This window comes from Cololabis saira, chromosome 8 (assembly GCF_033807715.1).
Source record: "Cololabis saira isolate AMF1-May2022 chromosome 8, fColSai1.1, whole genome shotgun sequence".
In the NCBI taxonomy this organism is placed as follows: domain Eukaryota; kingdom Metazoa; phylum Chordata; class Actinopteri; order Beloniformes; family Belonidae; genus Cololabis; species Cololabis saira.
Genome location: NC_084594.1, coordinates 13822175 through 13846076, shown reverse-complemented (window position 1 = coordinate 13846076; position 23902 = coordinate 13822175). Strand labels below are relative to the sequence as shown.

The 23902-nt window shown below is 38.9% G+C and overlaps 1 protein-coding gene across 4 annotated transcripts in view; it reads right to left on the bottom strand.

The window, feature by feature from the left end:
• The window catches only part of slc12a5a (solute carrier family 12 member 5a), a 239261-nt gene that overhangs the window by 131531 nt on the left and 83828 nt on the right, over positions 1-23902 (bottom strand). The window contains exon 1 of one of the 4 annotated variants that reach the window (XM_061726816.1): positions 13784-14361. The exons of the other annotated variants lie outside the window; for them this stretch is intronic. Within the exon in view, the coding sequence (XP_061582800.1) occupies positions 13784-13838 (55 nt within the window). The 5' untranslated portion in view covers positions 13839-14361. Of the gene's footprint in view, positions 1-13783; positions 14362-23902 lie in introns of those variants that run through there. 4 annotated transcript variants of the gene reach the window in all.

Genomic DNA, 23902 nt, shown 5'->3' with positions numbered 1-23902 from the left:
AAATCACAAGACAGCAGAAGCTAAAACTTTGTTGCCACTTTTGACCTTTTCACTATCCAAGTTATATTATTAGTTTTTAACTGCAAAGAGTTAATCAATTAACTATTAGTATTAATCAGATCAATCACATATGTTTAAGACAGAAGAGGAATGACGTACTGTGTGAATGTCAGAAAAATACACTTTTGCTGCAATGATTTTGAATGACTGACTTGATTTAGCAGAAAAAGAGAAATATCAGTGGTTAAAAGTATCTGTGTTAACAAAATTACATTTTCATTTAATTAATTCTATTGATTCATTCATTTTCTCAGTGACAACACCGCCAGCTTTCTGATAAGGAAACTGTTCTAAAATTGCACACAATCCTTAAACACAGTGTACTGTTAACACATACTGAATTTAGAGCTGTCAATTAATAAAATAATCAAAAAGAAATCTGCATTGATGTCACAAATGATTGTCCAATAAACTCCTGTACTACATCCGAGTGCGGTGATGCTCCATGGCTTTGCTCAGCAATGTCACATTAAAGCCAAGTACACATCACACACCGATGGCATTGCTCCTGGTAATGCGTGATAGAGTGCACGCCGCATTGCTCACTGGAAAAATTAAAAAGGAAAAAAAAAAATTACTTCAACCCCCATAAAAACTGACATCAATGTAAAACTGTTCATATGGTGATATCAAAGAAAAAGTAGTCTTTTAATTCTAATGTAGGTGATCAGTTAATTAAATGTTTTTGATCAGCAGCACCGCACTGCTACTTACCTTCTTAAGTCGCTGTTACATAAATAACACCGTGTATTATGTTATGTGCTGAAAGAGTATGTATTTTATCTTTCCCATGACAGTACTCGTCAAAGGCACAGCAACATGCAGTAGCCGGGCCTCTTGACTATCATGGCTTGTGTCTGATTACATGCTTTTACTGTCTGGACAAACTCTGTGTTGATAAGGAGTAATTTAGTTATTAGACCCGACAGGCACTGGCTTTCTCAGTCAGTTCCACAGGAGTATGGACGTGAACCTTTAAGATACTTTGATACCAAAAAAATAATAATTCAAGAAATAAATCTATAATTTTCCAGATAATTAATATATTTATGTTGTCATTAAATTATTTCATAGATAACTAAGAAGGTATGATGCCTCAAAATCTGGGTTTGGGGCATTAGGATGTAGAACGCTGGAGGATGTGTGGGATTTTTCCCACCGTCCTCATGTTAGTTGCGGACCTGGAAAAGGCTAAAAACAGTGTCTATTGTTTCTCAAGAATATAAGGGTGCTTTCAGACCTGTGGCCCGTTTGTTTTGTTCCGATTCAGGGGCTAAATCAATACAGTTATTTCGTTTTTTGTTTGTGGCGTTTGTGTTCACAAGGCAAGCGTCTGTAGCGGTTCAAAGCTGTTAACAAATGCCATGCGCGAACCAACTGTTCTCTCATTGGTCAGAAATGAACGCGGAAGGAGTTTCCTCTTCCGTTCCCCGGGAAAAACAACAAGCCCCTTTCACAGAGAGGGCGCAGACTTCCGCCGGCGATCCCATTCATTTATGTGCTACCGCGGCACAAGAGCGGACCGCCCTGCCGCGGCGTTTGTGCCGCACCTGCCTGCCCGAATTGAGCATTTTTTTATTTCACTGTGACGACATCTCGGCACATCCAATAGGAGAGAAGGGAGAAGAGAGAAAGTTGTGTCCAATAGGAGAGAAGGGGGTGGAGGCTGCGTCGACTCTTCTCCTTGCGCCGCGGTAGCACACACACAATGGATAGAGTTTCGTCGGTTGCTGTGTGGATTATGTTCTCACTCCAAACACACCGCTACAGGTCTCGAATGGAAGCGATCCGAGACCACCTCTCCTAGGCGATCTCGGCTCGCTTGTTTTGTGCTGCATCCAAGCGTGATTGCTGTGTTCACATATACTAGGGCTGTTCGATTAATCGATTTTAAATCGTAATCGCGATTATGTAATTAGAACGATGTTAAAACGTGAAACTCGTAAAATCGATTTTTCACTTTTTTTTTTTTCTTTTTTTTAATTAATTTTTTTTTTTTAATTTTTTTTTACCTTGTCTGCACACATATTAACGATTGATACCATATCAAGGCCACCGGGCATCCCTCAAGCCAGATGCGGTAGACCGGCTCGTGTTCCTTGCAAAAAACTTGCAAATGTGAATAGCAAATGTAATGACTGACATTACACACCTCTACCTCCTTCATGGGTTTCATTATTATTTAGCATGCAAAGACCCAGTTTAGTTTAATTAGAAAATGTCTTGTTTTATTTAATTGGAAATATAACTTACTTACTGTATGTTTGCAAGTGCTGATTTGCTGATTTTTTTTTTCAGAGATAAAACTTTATATTTTATTATATTTTTTAAAACTTTTTTTCAACTTATTTTACAGAGTTTTGCACTTTATTCATTCATTTTTGGTTTAATAAGAGCAAAGTTTGCACTTAAAGCCCAATGGGGCAAATGTTCAATAAAAAAACAGCATATTTGAAATCATTTCTTTGCCTTTTGTCAATTCACAAAATAATCGTAATCGTAATCGAAAATCGGATTTTGAGAGAAAAAAATCGATATTTTATTTTTTGGCAAAATCGAACAGCCCTAACATATACCAAACGATCCGATCTCTAGGGAGAAACGCTCCCTGTTTCCGGAACAACTGCTCCAAACGGGACACGTGTGAAAGCACCCTAAGTCGCAGGGCCTTTCCCTTTTGGCCATTCAGTCTCTTTGCCATCGCAAAGACAAGCAGTGAGAACTTCAACAAGTCTGCCTGCCATCAGTCATTTAGACTTGTGGGTACTGGACTTTCATCAGAATTTCAATTTAGAGCAAAATCAAACAGAATTTTGGACATCATTTTTGACACACTAAAAGGCTGAAGGATTTGTTGTCCGGTCATCAAACAGAGACCACTTGCAGGCTCTGGAGCAGTTTGCTGCCGAGTTGCGAGTGGCTTGGATGAGAATTAGCACCTCCAAGTGTGAGGCCATAGTCTTCTGCTGGAAAAGGCCAGATGACCCACTTGAGTTGGTTAAAGTGTGCTGGGACTTTGTTCATGACTGCTGATAAAGCAGAGTAGTAGTTGTCAAGTGGATTGGTGTACGGTGTGAAGTGATGTGGACACTGCACTCTGGAGAAGGTGGGTTTGGTTACCTCAGCTTGTAGGGTTACTATACTAGGAATGCATGGATATTGTCTTAATAAATGCCAGTTTTAACTAAATTTTTATATAAAGTAACATCTTTATAATGAACCTCAACAGTCCAACAAAACTTGCTGACTCTTCAGGCTTTTAAACGATTTTCCAAATACCAAAACTTCAATGAATTGCACCATGCAGCAGTATGACCTACACAACAAAACTGAATTAAATGAATTTCCATAAAAGATGCCTAAGTTTAACTTCTTTACTAAAGTGTACTGGTAAAAACTTTTTAGTGCAACCCTAAATTCAAACTGTGCATTTGATGTTGTGATTCTGTGAAAGTTCCCATGTGGATCATTAGTACTTCCAATGGCACTGAAAATATATGTGTACCACATATGTGAGTTGTTAGAGTTCACTGCATGCAGCAATTAGGAAGACTAGTCACGTATCCCCTTTACTCTGTAGTCCTCTCCTCCTCCACATCTGGCCTCACAATCATCTTGCAGTCCTACAGTCTTACAGCATGAAAGTCACATTATAAATACAAATAATTAGGTTCTCAGTCAAAGCGAGCAAGATCAGGCTGTTCAGTAGAATCCGAAGCTTTCCTCTGCTGTGACGCAGTGGTACTGTGAGCTTGAAAAGGGAAAAACGTGATTTCTCTCTGTACTTCATGAAATGTAAACGGTTTATCCAACAAGGAAATTCCATGACTGAAACCGAATAAATTCTCTATGAAATCAGAAGTATTGCAGCAACAGTAAACTTGCATAAAGCAATAAATAAAAGGATGCCCTGTATTTTGTTTGTCATGGGTTACCTTAGTGCAAATGCTGCAAGGTTCCTGTACTCCCAATCCGAATAGGGAAACGTGAAGCAGACTTATTATCGTTCACGAAAACTAACGAAATAACGAAAACTAAAATTGAAAAAGCAATTTCGTTAACTGAACTAAATAAAAACGAAAATTAAAAGACAAAAACGATAACTAACTGAAACTACATTGCGTGTTTATAAAACTAACTGAAATTATAGATATAATTTCCTCAGTTTTCGTCCCTGTCAATATAAGCCTCTTGGTATGATCAATTTATTCCGCTCTGGCCGTTTATCTCCAACTGGCGCTACGGCACCTTAACGTCTCACGGTCCGTGACGTCAAAACTAAAACTAAAACTAATAAAAACTAAACTAAAACTAAGCATTTTTGAAAATATAAGAACTAATAAAAACTAGCAAACCCACACTAAAAACTAATTCAAACTAACTGAATTGAAGGAGAAAAAGTCAAAACGAAATAAAACTAAAATGAAAAATTCAAAACTATTATAACCCTGACGTGAAGCTGTCTCCACCAGATATGAACGTCCCACATCTATTTAGGTGAGTGAAAGTAAAACGAGATGATGTTATATTTTATCATAGTTTAATTATTGAAAAAACTCATGAAAGACTCAGATTTCTTCAGCAACAAACAAAAGAAGAGGTTGTGGAGTTTGTCCACTTGAAATGTACTTGTTTTGTTGCATGTAGATTCTCTCATAAACCACCTCCACCATCAAGTCCAAAGACATGTCAGGTTAACTGGGGATTCTAAACTGGCAGAAAATGTCTACGTGAGCATGTATGGCTGCTCATCTACATGTTGCCCAGCGGTGGTCTGGCGACCTTCCAGGGGCTTTTTACCAGATACAACTGGGATAGACTCCAGAACCCCCCTCCCCCTAACCTAAAATGAAAAGAAACAAGTATTGATAATGGATGAATGGGTGAGCAAATAATCATTTGAATGCAGATTAAAAACAGTAAAAAAAGATAAATGAGGAAAAGAAAATTGTTCTAAGATTTTATCTCGGACACTGTGCTTGGCATCTCCAGCTCCCTGCTGCACAACTGCACCAACGTGGTAAACCATAAAGTTACTGGTACCAGTAACAGGCCAATACTCCTGCCAACAGGTCCTGTGCACTGAAATGCAGATGTCCAACTGCAGAGATAATGATCACTGAACTTTACCTCTCAGGCTGCTTTTGTCAGTAATTATTACCTATAAGGGTCATCCAAATTTCAATTTATTCTATGTACATTTTGTATTATAGAGACTCACCTTGAATAAGATGAACCATTATTGTTGTTTAGGGAGGCTTCCAAAATTCATTTCAGATTTAAGACACTATGAGCTGGCACCTTCAAAACAAGGTTTAAAGTGATGTCACAACATAAGACTCAAACACGTGCTTTATTTTGGTTATTGAGTGGCCATTAGATGATTTGGCCATTGATTAAATGGCACTTGTAGAGGCATATTGTTCTTTAATAAGCCAGCTTTCAAGATTTTTGGCAGCTTTAAGAGATAACGTAATTTACGTCACATTTGTCTGGCAGTTGCTACCTTGAAAGGTGACTTTCAAACGTGACAGAGCCATCACTAGATCAAAAAAAAAAAGGAAATGCATGCCTAAAATTACTGTTAAGTAGAAGGTGTTTTTTGTTAGCACCATGAAGGACTGTTATCATCCAGTCAGGCCGAGATGTTTTATTCTTATGGCACCTTCTGTGGCATTATCCTTGAGTCCATCCAAATTCTGTCTTCATACATGTACACTGTTATCATCAATGGCTTTCTTCTGGTTATCTATTGCTGCATCATTTCCTTTACATGTTAAAAACTCTGACATTACACCATTTGTTTTTACATATCTTAATGCAAATGTTAAAAGATGAAGGTTCCCATGTTTTTTTTTTACATGATTTATCACAGGTTTTGCTTCATGACAGATGATCTCTATCCACTTATTCCTATTCTGGGTGACAGGGGGCTGCTGAAGTCTATCTCAGCTCTCTTCAAGCGAGAGGCAGGAGACCCTGGACAGGTCACCGGTCCATCGCAGGGCCACTGTTACGGCTGCCTCTATTAACCCCAGCTGTTTCTTGTCTTCCCTTGATTAGCGCTGCTTGGAGGGGATTGGCCAAGGTCCACACAGTCTCATCCCCGTCTTCCCCATTGGTTGCAGCAAATCCAATCACAGCTCCAGATCCATAGACCCAGGAAATAAAGGACGCCCTTCAACCTTCGTTCAGGAGGCGACTGTTTGCTCTGCTACAGCCTGTCTCAAACTTGTAACCTGATGGTAGGACTTTTGACTAGTGGGTAATTGTGTAGTTGGTTAGATTTATTAGATAGCTCTTTGTTTATAGCCCTTGTAGCTCTGCTGCCTTCTGATTTATTTCTGGTAAAACCCTGAGGTTTTGATTTGACTGTTAGAAGTCTTGCTGTTTTGGTTAAAATAACAGCCCTTTTGGCTGTGCTTTTTGTGAATTCAGTTTTGACAGCTTTTAGCCCAATGTTGGGATATTTAGGGTTTTTGTTTTGAGTAAATGGTAAATGCCTTGTATAAGAACTTATTTTAGATGATCCTTTTTGTACTTAGTTTATGGTGCTGCTCCAATGGTGCTGCGTGTGTGTGTAGATAGATTTTTTTTTTTTTTATTTTCTCTCTCTCTGTACAATAAACTCATTTTACAACTTGTCACGATTCCCTTTTGTTGCGACTCCCCGACCTGGCAGAGCTGGGTCGTAACGGCCACATAAAAAAACAATCACAAGCTCTCACTCCTATGGTAAATTTAGAATCAGCGGTTGACCTAACATGCATGATTTGGACTGTGGGAGAAAGAATTACTACCCCACAGAACAGTTCCTGCAAGAACCAGTAACCTTCTTGCAGTGAGGCAATAATGCAACCACATCTCCCCTTCCCCTCCATACAACCAACCATTTATTTCTCCTGCAGAGAATAGGTCAACAAAATGTTCTTTTAGTTCAGAGAACTATGGAAACTTAATTTTAAAAATTCTACTTGCTGCTGAAGATTATCACAATTCCAATTGCATTCAATTGTGACAGTCTTCCTGTTAAATAGAAGTCTGGATTCAAAGCAACCCAATTATTAGATGTTAATGAGGTGTAAAATTTAGGAACGGACCTAAACGACATGAAACAGAACAGTTTTGAGTGAGTGAAATATGTGTAAAGCAAAATGGCCATGATGAGGGAAATTGGACAGAATAATCAGCTATTTAAACATCTGCTGAGACCCCAAAATGTCATTCCAATTAGGTGATAGTGTGGGTAGGGTCCCGACAAATGGTGCAACGGATCATCATTGATGCGTGATCCGTTCGGATCAATATGTTCAATTCGGCACACGTGATCCGTGGATTAATTTATGTAAAAAAAGAAGTTGTACACATGTTCAGTCCACACACAGCGTGGTCATGGCAAACGGTGAAGCTTGAACGCCTCACGTCATTTAAATCCCGTGGGAGCATTTTGTCACATTTTGTCACATTTTGTCACATATAATGATAAAGGAAAGAGTTTGGTGGATAAAACTGTACTGTGACGGTGTGTAGGCACTGTGGCACAAGAAAGCCATAAGACAGTGGAAAATATCAAGCATGGCCACGCATTTGAAGCGAGGTCACCCCGGTGTTTCACTGAAAAATAAAAACGAAGGCTACTCAGCAGCTGCATATCACCACAGCATGTATGCAGCCTTTTGTTGCACAAGCCGACCGGGCTAAAGCCTTCACAAACACTATCAGTGTGTTGATAGGTGCAGACAGCGGACATCGTGACTGCAAAGAGGTCCACACTCTCCCCAGACAATGTAGACATCCTTGTCTGTCTGAAAAAGAATTTGAAATGATAAGCTCAGGTATGCTTTGCTTTCTTTCTTTTATTCTTCTTTATTTTACCATCCATGTTTCAAGGAAGATGATGCCCCTTTTTTATGTTGCACTTTAAGTTGTTTTTCATTAATTGTGTTAAAAAGAAGATATTATACCTTGTTTGTTAAGCGTCTTAAGTTGATTTAATATATTTTAATTTAATAATTTAAAATGGTTAATAAATTAAAAGACAACACTTATGTTTATTTTACATGTCTATTTTTTTGAGCCAAAAAACAGAAAAACCAAGGTAAATTCACTTTTAAATGTGCACGAAACGGGGCTTAAAAGGGCTTGTTGTACAAGGATTTCTGTCTGTCCTTGCTAAATTGTCATAAATCTGTGCAAGTCGAGTATTGATTTCTGCAAACTACTGTCAAAAGATGCATGAGAAGAAGAGTTGATGGTCTTTGCTTCTACAAATTGCAGACTATGTCATGAATACATAAACCCTGATCCCGTTATAACCAAGCAGAGTTCATGAGCTCTCCTCCACCTGTGTCTGCTGAAAATAGTTAGCATGTCTATCATGCACACAAGACCTTATTTGTATAATCTTTTGTTACAGCTTGTCACTATATCAGTATGAACACTTAGCTCTGACGAAGCCCAACATGTCTGGTTATACTCTACTGTGTTTATTTTCTTTATTCATTTTTCCCAATGGATTAATATCTATCTATTTTTATCTGGACATCTTCTACTGATGGTAACTATGCAATATGAAGAAAGCTCATTCATTGTTAAGTAAGCCATTGTCTCTATGCTTCATTAATAACCACCTTTTATTAAATCCAATTAAGCAATACATAATTATAGTCTATTTTTGAGCTTCATGTGTATTATAATGGTTGATATACCGATGGAAAATAGCACATACACATACAGTATTTAGATGAGCATGGCATTGGGTAGATGATACCAATTAACTAACTGGATGAATGTATAAATAAATGAGAACCCAACACAGGCAGAAGTGATACTTTCAGCAAGTTATTACCCAGTCAGCAGTAATTTGCAAAAATACATTTTGTCTTTCTAAATGAAAAAGGAGTTTCTAAAAACAACATACAATTTAAGCATAATTACACAAACAACTTGGTTGACATGGTATTATCAAATTTGACTTGTAGGGCACCGCGCTGTAGGCTAACAGGACTATGTGTCTGTCCGCTCATGTGGAGCTGATACACTTAAGCACTGAGCCACGGAAAATACTTTGTATGTATGTGTGTGTGTGTATGTGTGTGCGCGAGCAGCAAAAGAGCTACCTTTCCAAGTAACAAGTGCCCGTGGTTCTGTATTAGCCAGCAACTCACTTGCTGTGACTTTCTGCTTCCTCTCTTTCCATTCACAGCAGACGAGCTGCAGAATGTGTAGACAGAGAATAATGACGTTGAGCATGCACAACAACTGCTTCCCTAGCAGAGGGCCCCAGGGAGCATTTTGCAGTATTATGTTGTCAGCCATATCTAAAACATCATTACCTCCCTATTCACAGCCCAGACCAGGAGTGCAGCCTGGCTGCAGCGAGAGGCCAGATGGATGGATAGAACTCATGACTGTTTTCATTGACAAACAACTGACTGGTTACTTACTGAAACATCTTGGAAGTAGGGCTGGGCGATATATCGAGATTTTAATATATATCGATATATTTTCAAACGCGATATGGTACGAGACAATATCGTTTATATCGATATAGATTTTTTTTAAATGATTTTGATATAGCTTATTTTGTGACAAGTTGACTTGAATGTTTTATTTGAGATTTGCACAAATGTTTTGTCATTTGCACAACTGTCAACCTTTGGAAAAGTCTGCCTGTTACTGTCTACATTGTATTAATTGCACAGTGTATTTTAATTTAATTGTTATGCAGGAAAGGGATATTTGTTTTATTTTATTCAAGAAGCATTTTTATTCTATATATGCAGGCAGTTTATTTTTATTTCATTTGTTTTATACATTTTGATATTGTGCAGACCTCTGTTAATAAAGGTACCTGTGTGACATTTGGCACGAGGCTTTGTATTTAAACTGACTGTTTTTTTAAGGGTTTGCCTCAGAAAAAAATGAAGCTAACAGAGATGCTATGCTATAATGCTTTGGGGGAAACCCCAATTATGGCACAGAAAAAATATCGATATATATCGAGTATCGCCATTCAGCTAGAAAATATCGAGATATGACTTTTGGTCCATATCGCCCAGCCCTACTTGGAAGTTTCCCACATTTGCCAAAACAGTTCCCATCTCTACAAAATCAGTTTACATAATCTGCAAGAGGCTCAGTAGATAAACATTGTAGTGTGAAAATGTATAGTTTTTTAATTTTTTTTAGTAGATGGAGTTTTTTTCTTTTGTTCTTTTCTTTTTATTTTGTATGTGGTTCAAACAAATGTACACCAAAAAGTTTTTGTGACTTCATTATTTTCATGAATACTAGAAGTCAGCACCTCAAGAGGAAAGTTAGTAGTGCCTAATCACTGCCCAGGAGGTACTGAACCAAACTAGAAAAAATAAGACACAAGATGGATTTAAAAAAAATAAAAATAAAACAACATCAAAACTACAAATCAGCATGAAAGCTACAGAGCAATATTCATGGAAGCCAATTTGAAAAATAACCCAAAACAATTGTAGACAGCTAAAAAATAAGAATCAGGTTTGCATGAAAAAACTTGTGATGAGCCCGCTTAATGTGGTTTTAGATGGATTGATAGATATGTGATACTTCTGGGGGGATATATTTAAGAGATCTCATAATTTGATGCATGCAACATAAATATTCCCTACTCTTTACAATCTAGACACAAATGCAAAAGTGATAAATCATAGGCTCCCCAGTGGCAGTTTCCGATCACAAACAACAATTTTCATATTTTATATCAGAAATAATATTTACATTATGTAATAAATATATTAGTCTGTACTGCTTGGGTTTATATTGAGGCTTAAAATGAGAAATCAAAAAACATTGTCAAATTTAGTTTTCATTCTTTAAAAGCCACTCAGTGTCAGAGCTATTAATGGACTTCTAATTAAACCCCAACATATTTTGATGTTTTGTTTGTTAGTGCATTTATCCATACTTACCTAAAAGAAGCAAGAATGTCTAATATTAATCAGTTGTTTCATCCATTTTCTATACCCACTTCAACCCTAAATGAAGAGTTAGGCTGGAGCCTGTCCCAGCTGTCAGCTCCCCTGCTATGTCAATGACTCTTACATGGCAGAAATATTTAATTATGCATATATAAGAAAAAAAATAGTCAGTTTTTAGACCTTAGCAATTAAACTCAACTGACAAGTTAATGAGCAACTTGAAATTCTAAATGAAAAATGCAGACAGTACCAATTATTTGGTGAAGTAACATTAAATCATTTCAGCTTGCTAACAAGAATCTATGCAGCTAAACATGGGCAGCTCCCCTAAATAGTGAAAACTCTTACAGCTTGCGCAAACATTGTGTAAACCATATCATTGTAACTGACATGAGTCAGATAGTATGATGATTTTGTATATGTACAATAGAATCTTTTCTAAATGCTAAATAAAAATAATTTCTTCCCACCTATTTTTTCTTCATTACTCTGTTTCAGTATAACAATAACAACTTCCCTATTGTTCTGCAAAGCTAGGCACACTGCCATTACACTTTACATTTACTTTAACTTTGGACTACAACAATCTACCCTTCAACTGTCCAACCTTTCCAAGGAGAAAATTCTGCAAAAAATTTACAGTATAATGAGAGCAACACAATCATGAATATGTAAACGCATCTGTGATTTAACATGCAGTACTTTCAGTATCATAACAACCTTTTGTAATTTCCCACAGAGTCATTCCTTTCATCTCTGCATGCTGATAAGGTACACGGTCCAAAAATACACGCCTACAAACTCAAATGCCCACCCCTGATGTTGTGTGTACTTCTACTAGGCTGTAATCCAACCATGTAATGAAGGCTGTAAATCAGCACCTTGGACAGCAGCAGACAGCCCTGAGAGAGGGGGGAGGACCGTTCCAGCACCGGGGAGCAGCGGACAGCAACAGCCTCCCACATTCTGAGTTACTGGAGATGCCCGGCGTGGTGCAGATGACTAAACAGAGCAATTCATGTGCTTGCATAGCTAGCTAAGCAGAGATGGGATTCAGATGAGAGGGATAAAGTGGTTGGTGCGCGTGTCACTGTGTGAATGAGGTCCTATGTTGGAACATGCTGCTGCCGCAGAGTGACAAAAAGGAGATTGCGAGAGAATGACATGGAGAAAATTATTGGGATTGTGTCGGGAGGAGGTCACACGGGACACTAATCTCTCTCTGCAAACATGGCTTTATGCATACATAGGTTTCACGCCAGGACAAAATGAAAAGGGACAGGCTGAGGGGGAAAAATAAATGAATAAACTAAAATCTACATAGAGAAGCAATGAGCTACATGCACGTGCACATAGCATGTGCATAAAATGAATGCGTGTGAACTTCTGAGCACTATTCAGATGTATGAATGCATAATGTATACATCAGTCAGTACGTCCAAAAGTGTAAAAAGGAAAAAATACACAAACACAGTAAAAGCTTAAGCTATTTCATCAGGTTTACACTTGACTGGTTTATATCATTGTGCCAAGCTCAGGAACCTGCCCATACTTGAAAGCCAACATCTTAATGTCCATAGTTCTTAGCACATCATTGTAATTCCCCTTATTAATTATAAGAAAAATATGCCTGCATCAAGTTAAATATTCATGTTCCCACCGCTAGTCTATTTTTACCAGTAAGCCCTCACAGATAGGAGAAGTCTCTCCAGTGCATTTGTTGGAGCCCTGCATTGACAACAGGTATATTTGCGCGTAATGAAGACTGGGACACATTTTTTTTTTTTTTAAGCGAGAATGCAGGTGAGACAAAAATAGACAGCTAAAGCAGGAAAAAAGGGCAGCGAGCGAGTGTTAAAAGAGAGAGATATGTGCAGAAGCAATGGTCTTTTAACATCCAGCAAACATCATAAAGAAGTGTCGTTCCTTTTGTATTTGAAGCTTCTACATCAGCAAATGCAGAATTATTCATACAATGAGTGACGGAATAACTGTCGCCAGGGTACCAGGACCTACACTGAAATTCTGCAACGCTTTTTCATGATAACAGGTTCAATGTTCACCAGGACCTGAGTGGGTTCTGAGCTGTATGGTTTAACACACAACACAGCTCAGGAAGCCAGCAGGTTACAGGTTTTCCCCTGCAGAGATTGAGGAGCAGAGTGAACAGAGTGGATTGGATGGAGGGCCGATTTTGACAGCTGGGGGTGATGGGATTAGCAGCAATGGTGGCTCGGTATCTGGAACTGTGAGCGGTAGAATGTGTATGTGTGCCTGTGCAAATGTACCGCCAGTCCCATATGTGGAATATTTGCTTTGCCGTGAGGAGTGGACGCACCATCGGATCGTCGTGACATTTAATGTTCTATACTGTTTGTGCATGAGTGTGTTTATTAGTGTGGTTGGACAAAGCTGTAATGTCCTTATACTCACAATCTACCGTACAGCGTGAGCCCATTACTATTCCTGTCACAACAGCCTTGCAGTAAGAGGAGCAGCAGAGGAGGCAGGCAGGCAGGCCACTGTACAATCTAACACTCTCACACACACCGACACTCTTCCCTCCAATCAGGTTGCGTGTGTGAACCTACATCACACATGTTTTTATGAGCTGTTTCGGTGCTACATATATTTATACCCCATCTGTGCTGTTGCATGGACGGATACAGCAGTCTGCTTGTAGTGTCATGCATCGTCATGTGTGCGTCTCTATTTATGCATATCTCCTCATGTGTTTGAGTTACTGCATGACACGTCTCATCACTCACCCTGGCTCTGCGCTCCCCCGTCCCCCTCCTCTGTGTCGGTCAGGTTGTTAAGCATCCCGGCTCCTCTCCCGGTACTCTTCTTCTGCTGCAGAGAGATGTCACCGATCGAGCTCCGGGCAGCTCTCCCTGCACTCCACGGACTGTGTTACAGCCAGAGAAATTGCAGGGAAGAAGCGCAGAAAATATGCCAGCCGGATCCTCCTCACTCCTCTTCGCTCCTTGCCGCCTGTAGGATGCAACGAAGAGGGGCAGCAGAAGAGAGAGAGAGAGAGGGGGATTTTTTTTCTCCTCCGTAGATCCTCCTCTTGACGTCTCTTCTCGGGCTTGCAAGCGTGACTCTTTCTGTTGCTCTCTCTCTCTTCAGGAGGAGGAGGAGGGAAGAGGGAAGCTGCAGGAGTTTGGTGGATGATGGAACGCCTCAAAGCTGCACACTTGCTCTCCTTCCTTCCTAATTTCCTCCTCTACGGCTATTTTTTTTTTCTGGCATTCTGCCTTTCTCACTTCTGATCTCAATCTCACCCACTACAAAAACACTCGCTTCCCTCTGTTCAGATGATGCTGCTCAGTCATTGTAGCTGCCAAACTGATTGCATATTCAAGCAGTGTATTTTCCTCTCTATCCATTCTTGCCCTCCCTCCCTGCCTGCTCCTTTCTCATCTCTCCTGTCAGACAGAGATGTGATTGGGTAAGCAGAATTAAAGTGATTTGAAGAGCTGCTCTGATGTTTTCTGTCCACAGAGGTGCGTTAAGAATCGGCATCTCCTTCTGCCGGCCGTGTAATGCGCTTTGCCGTGCTCACTTTAATGTCAGATGCAAATACAGCCTCTGTTTCCTTTCAACATCATCTGAATGCAGTTATGATAAAACATCAAGATCGACCAACTCAGATGCATACACACACACACACGCACACACACACACAAAGACTCAAAGTCTCACCCAAAATGTATATCTGCAACTGGTTTTACACACTCAAATATTTTTCCATCATTGGTTGTTTTTAAATCCATATACATCCACATCCACTTGGACATTTGGTTCCAGCTGAGGGGACCTGCATGCCATATGGCAGCAGTGCAGCATCGTAGCCTCGCTGTCAGTTTAACCAGACTGCTTTTGATCCATGTAGATTCATTTTGATCTGGTACACTGTGTACTTTGAGCAAAATATATGTGCATTGCATGAAGACGCAGCATGCGTGTTGCTCTGTGTGCGCTCTAGTGGCCGTAATTCAATAAAAGCTGTTCAACTTGATTTCAGTCATGGTAGTGCAGAGTAGATTTTAACAAAAAAGAGACGACTTAAAGATATAACGAGCATATTCAGCTGCTATGTCTGAAACTAAATTTGGTTTTATCAAGATACAAAAAAAAAAAGTAATACCTTAAAACTTGGTGATGAATATCCACACTGATTTGTGTTATGTCTCTTTGGTTTTAAGCTTATAATCTTAAGTAACAAACAAACCAAAAATACCCTTATGAATTAATTTGTAATCGTCAAGGGAGAACCATTCATTTGGTTCCAGCGTATCCTAAAAGACCAGCTAACCTTTGTGTCATGCAACAGACTGCAGGAAAAGAGGCAATTTATAACCAACCATTTTCTCTCAGACAGAAAGAAAGGAAACAACACCTCTGCTCTCCCGATGCTGCAGTGAGAATGATGCTGAAAGAAGAAAAAAACCTCACAGTAAAAAGGGGATTAATAATGAAGGCATTACAGTCCGGGGCACAGCTGTTGCAATAACCACAAATTTGTAACAGCGTGACATTGATAAACCAAACTCATGGGATGTCAAACTGCTGCTACAACGGTGCTCTTTTTTTTTTCAAAACTCAGTATGCATGTACTTAATGTTACATAATAGCTGTGAAAAATGATATCATATAACATCGTTTTATGATAGGATCTATCCGTTAATGACAAATGACAGTGCTAGACGATCGTTAGTCTCCTCTCTCCAGCTATCCAGCCTCTGCTCTCTCCTGACCTTTATTACCTTTGTCAGGCTCAGTAAAGTCAGATATTGAAAATATGTTTTGTGTGACTGAACTGAATTCTTAGTCCAGTTCTTCATCCACCACTGCATGAATAGCATCACCACAGCTATTAGAAACTCTGCAAAATACCAGCATTAACTGTCTGAATTGACTTTGTACACTAAAACTCACAGATTTATATTCTGTAAGATTTGACTGACTGAAAATGTAGTTTACACTAAACTAGTTGACGGCAAAAGTAGGACTGTGTACCGAACTTCGGTTCCTTTATGGCACCGACCGAAATCCGTCGGTACCACCTGGTATCGAAAGATGCCTGTTCTTTCAGTTCCTATTTTCAGTACCTCATATTACACGTGCGTTAGTTGTGTTTACGCCCAGACAGGGTTCACGTGTGAGTTGTGTTGTTGTCGAGGCCATTAAACATGCCGTCTATTAATGCCACTAGAGCGCAATGCAATGTTTGCAAAAAGAGCAGAATTGCTAAAGCCGGAAACAAGACCAATTTAAAGAAACAATTGAATGTACACGGGATCAATTTACGAGCAAAAAAGTTGTTCCGTATTTGAATGTAAGAAGACCGAACTCCATCCATCTTCCTTGGAACATGCAACTCCACCCAACGTTATCGAGCGAGGGCGGCCTCTCTCAGAATCTCCGCCACCAAGCTCCACTTCATCCAGTACAGGCGACGCCACAGTATCTGGGATTCAACTGGTAGGTCTACGTTTAACAAGATTCAGCCAACTTGTTATTAGGCCTGTGTTGAAAAAATCGATTTCCCAATTCTAAATCAATTCTCATATTCATTCCTAAAAATCGATTCATATGTCTAAAGATTGATTTTTTTTTTCTTCTTTTATTTATTTATGTATTATTTTTTTCTCATCATTACATTACAACTTTTGGTTCTTTTTTTGTTTATCCCCAAAAAAGGAATGTTTTGTTGGACACGAACTGGTGCCATGTTTTTGCCTTTAAATATGTTTAAAGGTATGAAAACATTAAAGTGTTAGGTTATAATTGCATAAATTGTCTATATTTCATTACTTTATATACTGTCTTGGGGTTACATTTGCAAAAAATGCTAAAAACCAAATGCTCAAAAATTAAAAACCAAAATAGACCGAAAATGGAACAAATAAAAACAGAATTTGGGAAAAAATAAAAGCGATTTCTTTCGTCCTCTGTTTGCTCCCCGGATCTGTTTGATAATTCTGACCCACATGATGTTTCTGGCAGTTCTATCAGCATTCTGGGAGCTGATTGGTCCTTACAGCATCATTAGCTGCTAATACTTGGTGGTGAATCTCAATATAATACTAGTAGTAATATTTCGCATAACTACAGTCATATAATTCATGCAACAGCTCAAAAAACTGTTTTAATAACACTAACCCAAATCAATATCGGAATCGAATCGAATCAAATCTTGATAATCGATTCTGAATCTTAAGAATCGGAATCGAATCGATTCTTGACATTTGAATCGATCCCCAGCCCTACTTGTTATGTCGGTGTACTTAGGCTAACGTTGCTGCAACTTAAGAGGGGCACCGCAGTGACTTGAAATGTGAACAATGTAACATTAACTGAAGATTATATTGTAGCTAAATCAAAAGCTAATTACTTAATGACAAACAGATGTTAATTTGTTAAATGATGGTCAACTATTGGGACAGCGGGTTGATTGAGGGAGAGATACGGCAGTACAGAGCTCTGCCATCTAGCCTCAGTTAGTGCAGTAACCTGCTGGTGGAATGTGAAGGACAATGTTATCACAATTGGCAATCAGGTATCTGTGTGTCCAAGCATCATCCACACCATCAGAGCGTATATTTTCTACTGCTGGGGACACGAGCAGCCAGGACCGGACTTGTCTGTCACCAAAGAAAGCAGACGTTGATTTTCCTAAAAAAGAACTGCTAAGTGAGATCTGTGGTATTTAAAGCTGCTTAGTATGGAGCACTGCAGTGTGCGCTAAACAGTATTGATGCTACTTGTTTGCTGAAGTTTTTTCACAAAAAAATATTTTTTTGATAATAAAAACTATCGTTCAGGAACTGGTATCGAAGGTACCGGTTCCAAAAACTTTTAAAAAGGTACCCAGCCCTGGCCAAAAGACTGCCATACTCCAATATGTATTGATTAAGAGGTTACAGGGAATGCAATGAGCGAACAGTAAAAAAAATAAACATTTTTTTTTAATTTTTTTTTTACATTGTTAGCCATGTAAGATGCTGTTTGACAAAGCTGACCTAAGATACAGACCTCCTTCAAAACACGGTAAGTCAATGGCACATCCTGTATCAATACTGAAGCTCTGTTCACACACAGCAGCCATTTTTCCCCCAAAAGGTTCAGACAGACCTTTTAAAATCAAAGTAATCCACTGGCCATTTGGAAATACAGACACACTGTAAACAGAACACACAAAAAAAAAAAATTAAGAAAAAGTTTTATGAGGTCTGACTCTGATGTCACAACAATAACTGTGCGAGATTTCTTTTTCTTTCTTTAAAAATATGTATCAAGGTGGAGCTGTTTGAGGTGTCTGTGCCTCCTCGCAGAGCCTGCTGAAAGCTGAGTGACCTTCACACATCAATAGCACCTTAACCTCACATATAAAGCCTTCCTGCAAAGCTGTGATGTTTGACTAGGGGACACGGTGGAGGTTGCACAGATATAGTCCACAAATTCTACTGATTTTTGTAATACAACTTGAAAGCACTGCCTATTTGCTTAACTGATGAAAAGTCAATTAGTGGGGTCGTTTAAGGCTCAGTCATTTCAAATTGGTGTTAAAGTTTGGTTTTCACTTCCAAGTTGAAGTTTAGGGTCTATAGAACAATTTGAGTCCGAGTGTCAAACACACAGATAAAAAATGGCCTCTAGGGGGCGCTGTAAAATATGTAAACTGCTACAACTTTTGATTAGATTATCCAATTTTAACATATGAGGTATGTATGGATTCAGAATTAAAAGGAGAAACAGATATACCAAGCATTTGGCGACCAGATTAAAAATAAATACACTTTTAGCCAAATATATTAAATGGACACAAGCAAAATTGTGCTTTTTTTGAAGATAAAGTCGGGGAATGTCCTCAAAGTTGCTATGAAACATGATTTTTAAAGTTATTGTAAATAAAGGCTGTGTAATGACTCAACTGGATTTAAGATTGGTGTTCAGAATATCCCTATAGCACAAAGATAGCTAGCTAGGATACCCATACACAAATATAGCTGCATATAACCTACGTGATATGAAGCACCCAAATTGCAGGCCTTTTGTTATTGTTGCACTTCTTAATTATTTTACTGTTTTCATCCATATAAATAATACTGTGATTTTTCAAAAAATAAGGTTATGGTAGAGTTATGCCATCTACTGCCACAAGAGGGGAGATTAGCAGACACATTTCCCTTCATTTGAAAACAGCAAGAAGACAGCAGCTAAACTGAGAATGCAGCACTTCAAACATCATGCTGAGCGTTATGGAAAAGCTTTCATTGTGCTGGAAAGCAGGAGCTGGAATTTAGAAGAGTTTTTTCGTCACAAGTGTTCTCCATACCCACCTGCATTATCATGTGAAGGATCCCTCATCCTGTACCAAGTCAGATTTGTTGTTTTAAATCCTGGGAAATCCTATGAGTGGAGAATTATTACAATGAGGAGATAGTTGCACCAGATCTTTATGATTTCATTGTTATTGACGGTGGAGCACTTATCCAGCCTGGCACGACTGTCCAAGGGAAGACCTTTGAGTCCTACTTCGACAAGGTCTTCTGCCCAAGAGTTCAACGTGACTTGAAAAGATCAAGAAGATCAAGAGTGGACATCGTCTGGGACCAGTATCGTGCTTTGACAATCAAAGGAGGAACAAGAGAAAAACGAGGATCAGGCACCCGACAACATATCTCTGGCACTGCCAAAGTCCCAAGAGATTGGCAGGCATTTCTGGCAAATGGGGATAATAAGACAGAACTGTTTTCATTCCTGTCAACTGCGCTTGTAACAAATGGGCAGTTCCCAGATGACAAAGATGTCTTCATAACAGCAGATGATTGCGTCCACCATGTTGGAAACAGTCCTCCAATGGATCGCTGCAACCACGAGGAAGCTGACTCTCGTGTCCTAGTGCATCTTCTCCATGCCCTCCAAACAGCATCAGTTGGGATGGTCTATACTGGAGACACAGATGTTGTCGTAATCCTGCTGAGTAATTTCCATCATATCAAGGCTTTGAATGCAACTATAGAAATCTGGATCTGCTTCAAAACTGGAAAGATATCAAGAATGATTTACCTGAACACTCTTGCCACAAAACTGGGCACAGAAACATGTAAAGCCATGGCTCTCTTCCACGCATTCACTGGATCAGACAGCACATCTTCTTTCAAGTTCAGGGGTAAGCGATCCTGCTGCAAATTGATGCACGAAGTTCCACACTTGACAGAGGAGTTCAAAACTATCGTTGAGACTCCATTCCCAACCTCTCCAAGGCTGAAAGAAGTTGCAATAAACTTTGTCTATAGGCTGTACTCCAGTGAATCCAATGAGGACAATGATGTTGATCTTCTTCGAATGAGGCTATTCTCACAAAAGACTAGGGATGTTGAAAGGATCCCCCCAACAATGGAGGCTTTGGATCTACATCTCAAAAGGAGTGTCTTCCAAGCAAGCATCTGGACGACAGCCCACATGTAAGTATGCACCTCTTGCAAACCTCTTCCCATTTGGACTACGCTACCACTTGCCAAAGACGTATTCCAACTAGATGTGAAGTGCGGTTGTACAAGTACTTGTACAAGTCGACCTGCCAGTTCTCGGTGCAAGTGCATGAAGGCAAAGTTAAAGTGCACACGTCTGTGCAAGTGCACACGTCAGAACTTCTAAGAGTGACATAGAATAAATCAAAGAAGTAAACCATAGTTATCATTGTAGAGTGAAGTTCTGAGAATAAATGTTAGCCCTATAAACTCTGTTCATTTTTGAATGCCAGAAAAACTATTGTTTCTCTTCTTATTGTTATTGATTTACTTTATTCCAGATATAAAGTTCTTTAGTGGAAATTTCTTGTGTATAAAATGATGGCGTGATGGCTTGATTGATTGATTGATTGAAAAAAGTTGGGACTCCTGATCCTAAATCCATACATACAAAGATTATGGCTGTTACTACATTTTGGGCATAGAATAGAAGCATTTCAATTTCAGTTTAATCGCCACACAGTATTGACCTAATGAAATAACATTAAAAAGTAAAATTCCTTAGCAACTGTGAGGATATTTTCAGACTTTATCTTTAAAAAAGCATCATTTCGCTTGTGTCCATTTAATATTTTGGGCTAAAAGTGTATTTATTTTTAATCTGGTCGTCAAATGCTTAGTTTACCAGTTTCTCCTTTTAATTCTGAATCCATACATACCTCATATGTTAAATTTGGTTAATCTGATCAAAAGTTGTAGCAGTTTACATATTTTACAGCGCCCCCTAGAGGCCATTTTTTATCTGTGTGTTTGACACTCGGACTCAAATTGTTCTATAGACCCTAAACTTCAACTTAGAAGTGAAAACCAAACTTTAACACCAATTTGAAATGACTGAGAAAAATTACATATGCATCCAACCCCACTAAATCTCTAACTTTGATATTCAATGTACTTTCAGATTTTGTTTTCAACCTCTGAAACTTACAAAGAATAGGGATTCAATCTAGCAGGCCTGAGATAAGAATGATTATCTTGAAAGGCGCTACAGATAAAATCGGCATACAAGAAAAACTTTATTATGTTAATACAAAACAGCATTGACAGTGTCGTTGTATCCTTAAGGGTGGTAAGAGATGTTCAGTTTGGTTTCAACTCCTGGGGGTCTGAAAAGAAATCTAATCAACTCTATAATTTTCTCTTATTTTGACCAATTCCAACACTTAGAAAGTCTAATCATTTGCAATTTAAACTCTCCTGTGGCTATCAATCTGTGTGCACATTGCTGAATGAATCAGACATCTAAGAACCTCCCTTCCTTTCTTTTTTTTAATTAACATGGCTCACTGACAACTTATCAGCATCTTGCCTGCGAGAGTCCTGTTGTTATATTAGCATAACTCGTATAACAATAAAAGACTGGACTGTCAAACTGTAAGGGGTTATATGGGAGGAAGATAAAAGACACGCAGCAACAACTAAGACATTGGATGCACACAAAACTAAACTAAAATTGAAGCTGCACCTCAGGACACCTGTGTGTAAGATTGTAAAACTGAATACACTAGTAGGCTTTCAAAGATGCAGTACACATGGACAAGGCGAAAGAAACGTAACGAGCAATATTTGGATGTTTGTACTGAGTTGAAGATTTTTAGCAGCCTGTGATGCACATTCAGAGGAAATATTGAAATGTACAGTAAGAATTGTTTTATTCCTAAGTGTAAATGTAAGAGTCACAGTTTCCCTGAAGCTGCAATGTGTGGCTGGTCCCCTGTGAGAGCTGGCATTCAAATGCGGATTTTTGTTGTCACATCTTTCTCAGGTACTTGAACCAATTAATCACCTTTGGGGGGGGAACGTTTTTTTTCCAAGAAGATTCTTGAAACAGAAAGGCAAAATTTACATTTTCAACTGTTAATGGGAAAAAATAGGGTTAAGAGAACCTGAATTATTATTCCAAAGGGGATTTTTCCCATCTCCAGTGATCATATGTCATTCAAAGGGTGAAAATCAGAATTAGGAAAAGGGTGGTGCCGATCTTGTAAGATACAAGGTTTAGATGGGTAGGAGTACAGATGAGAAAAAGACTCACGCTGCATTATAGCAAAAAGATAATCCTGATCTGCATCAAAATGTGAATTCTTCTTTTCTGCATTAATGTTTTTCATAATCAGAAAATAAGCATAAAATCAGAGGATAGATGGAGATTGTTCTGACTAGATATGGTTTGTTTCTGATTCTATTTTGAATCAAGAAAAACATAATTTGTCTTTATTAAAAAAATAATTGAATGAGTGCCTATTGGACACTGACACCCAGATGTAAAGACTGTATAAAAGCAATGGCATAACCACTTTAACATCACCTGTTAGTTTGTGGACTCCTTGCTTTTTTTTTTGGCAAATTCATCTCTGAGATGTAATAGCATACGTTAAAGGGGACCTATTATGAAAAACAAGTTTTTTCTTGCTTTAACATATATAAAGTGGTCTCCCCTCAGCCTGCCAACTCAGAGAAGGAGGAAAGCAACCAAATTCTGCAGAGTCTGTACAGCCGCCCGGATGATCCATCCAGTCTGATGTGGCTTCTACGAGCCATTCAGATTCTGCTCCCTTTCGTTACGGAACGAAAATGCGATTTACATCGGTTGGCCTCCGATGCGTAAAACCACGCCCACAACTAACTCCGCTGGCCGGAGCTTCCGCCATTTTTTCGTAGCGGTGTATCGCATCCAGAGGTGGACAGAGTACTCGACCCCAGTACTTGAGTAAGAGTACAAATACTACTGGTCAAAATTTACTCCGTTACAAGTAAAAGTAGCTCAGTCAAAATATTACTCGAGTAAGAGTAGAAAAGTACTTGCTTTTAAAAGTACTTAAGTATCCAAAAGTAAATGCTTTTAAATTTACTTTAAGTAAAAGTAAGAGTAAGAGTAAGAGTAAATTTCAAAGCAGAGAGGTAGTTCTGCTTCGGCAGACACAATAAACATTTGAAAATAAATGTCTGTGGTTTGTCTGTGCCTTCGTTTTTTACTCGGTCGAACTCAAACATTGAGTTAAGATACGACTCGGCGGATTGTCTTTCTTCTCCTGACGCAGGCGTAGCCATTGTTGCGACTATGTCTTGACTTGTTGCGGCTCTGTCTTGACTTGTCGCGGCTCTGTCTTGACAAACGCAGGCTACTTTGGCGGTATCGTTTTGAGGAGGCTTGACGTATTTCCGCTTTACGTACATCCCAGTGGAGAGCGTGCACTGTGATAGGTCTCCTCCTTTGACAAAAACAGCTTGTGTCCAATAGGATTTTAGGGAAGAAGAAAAAAGAGCAGACCTGAAATTAACAAGTACTTTTCAGCCTTCCTAGAAATTGACTTGAGTAAAAGTAAAAATATTTGTCTTGGA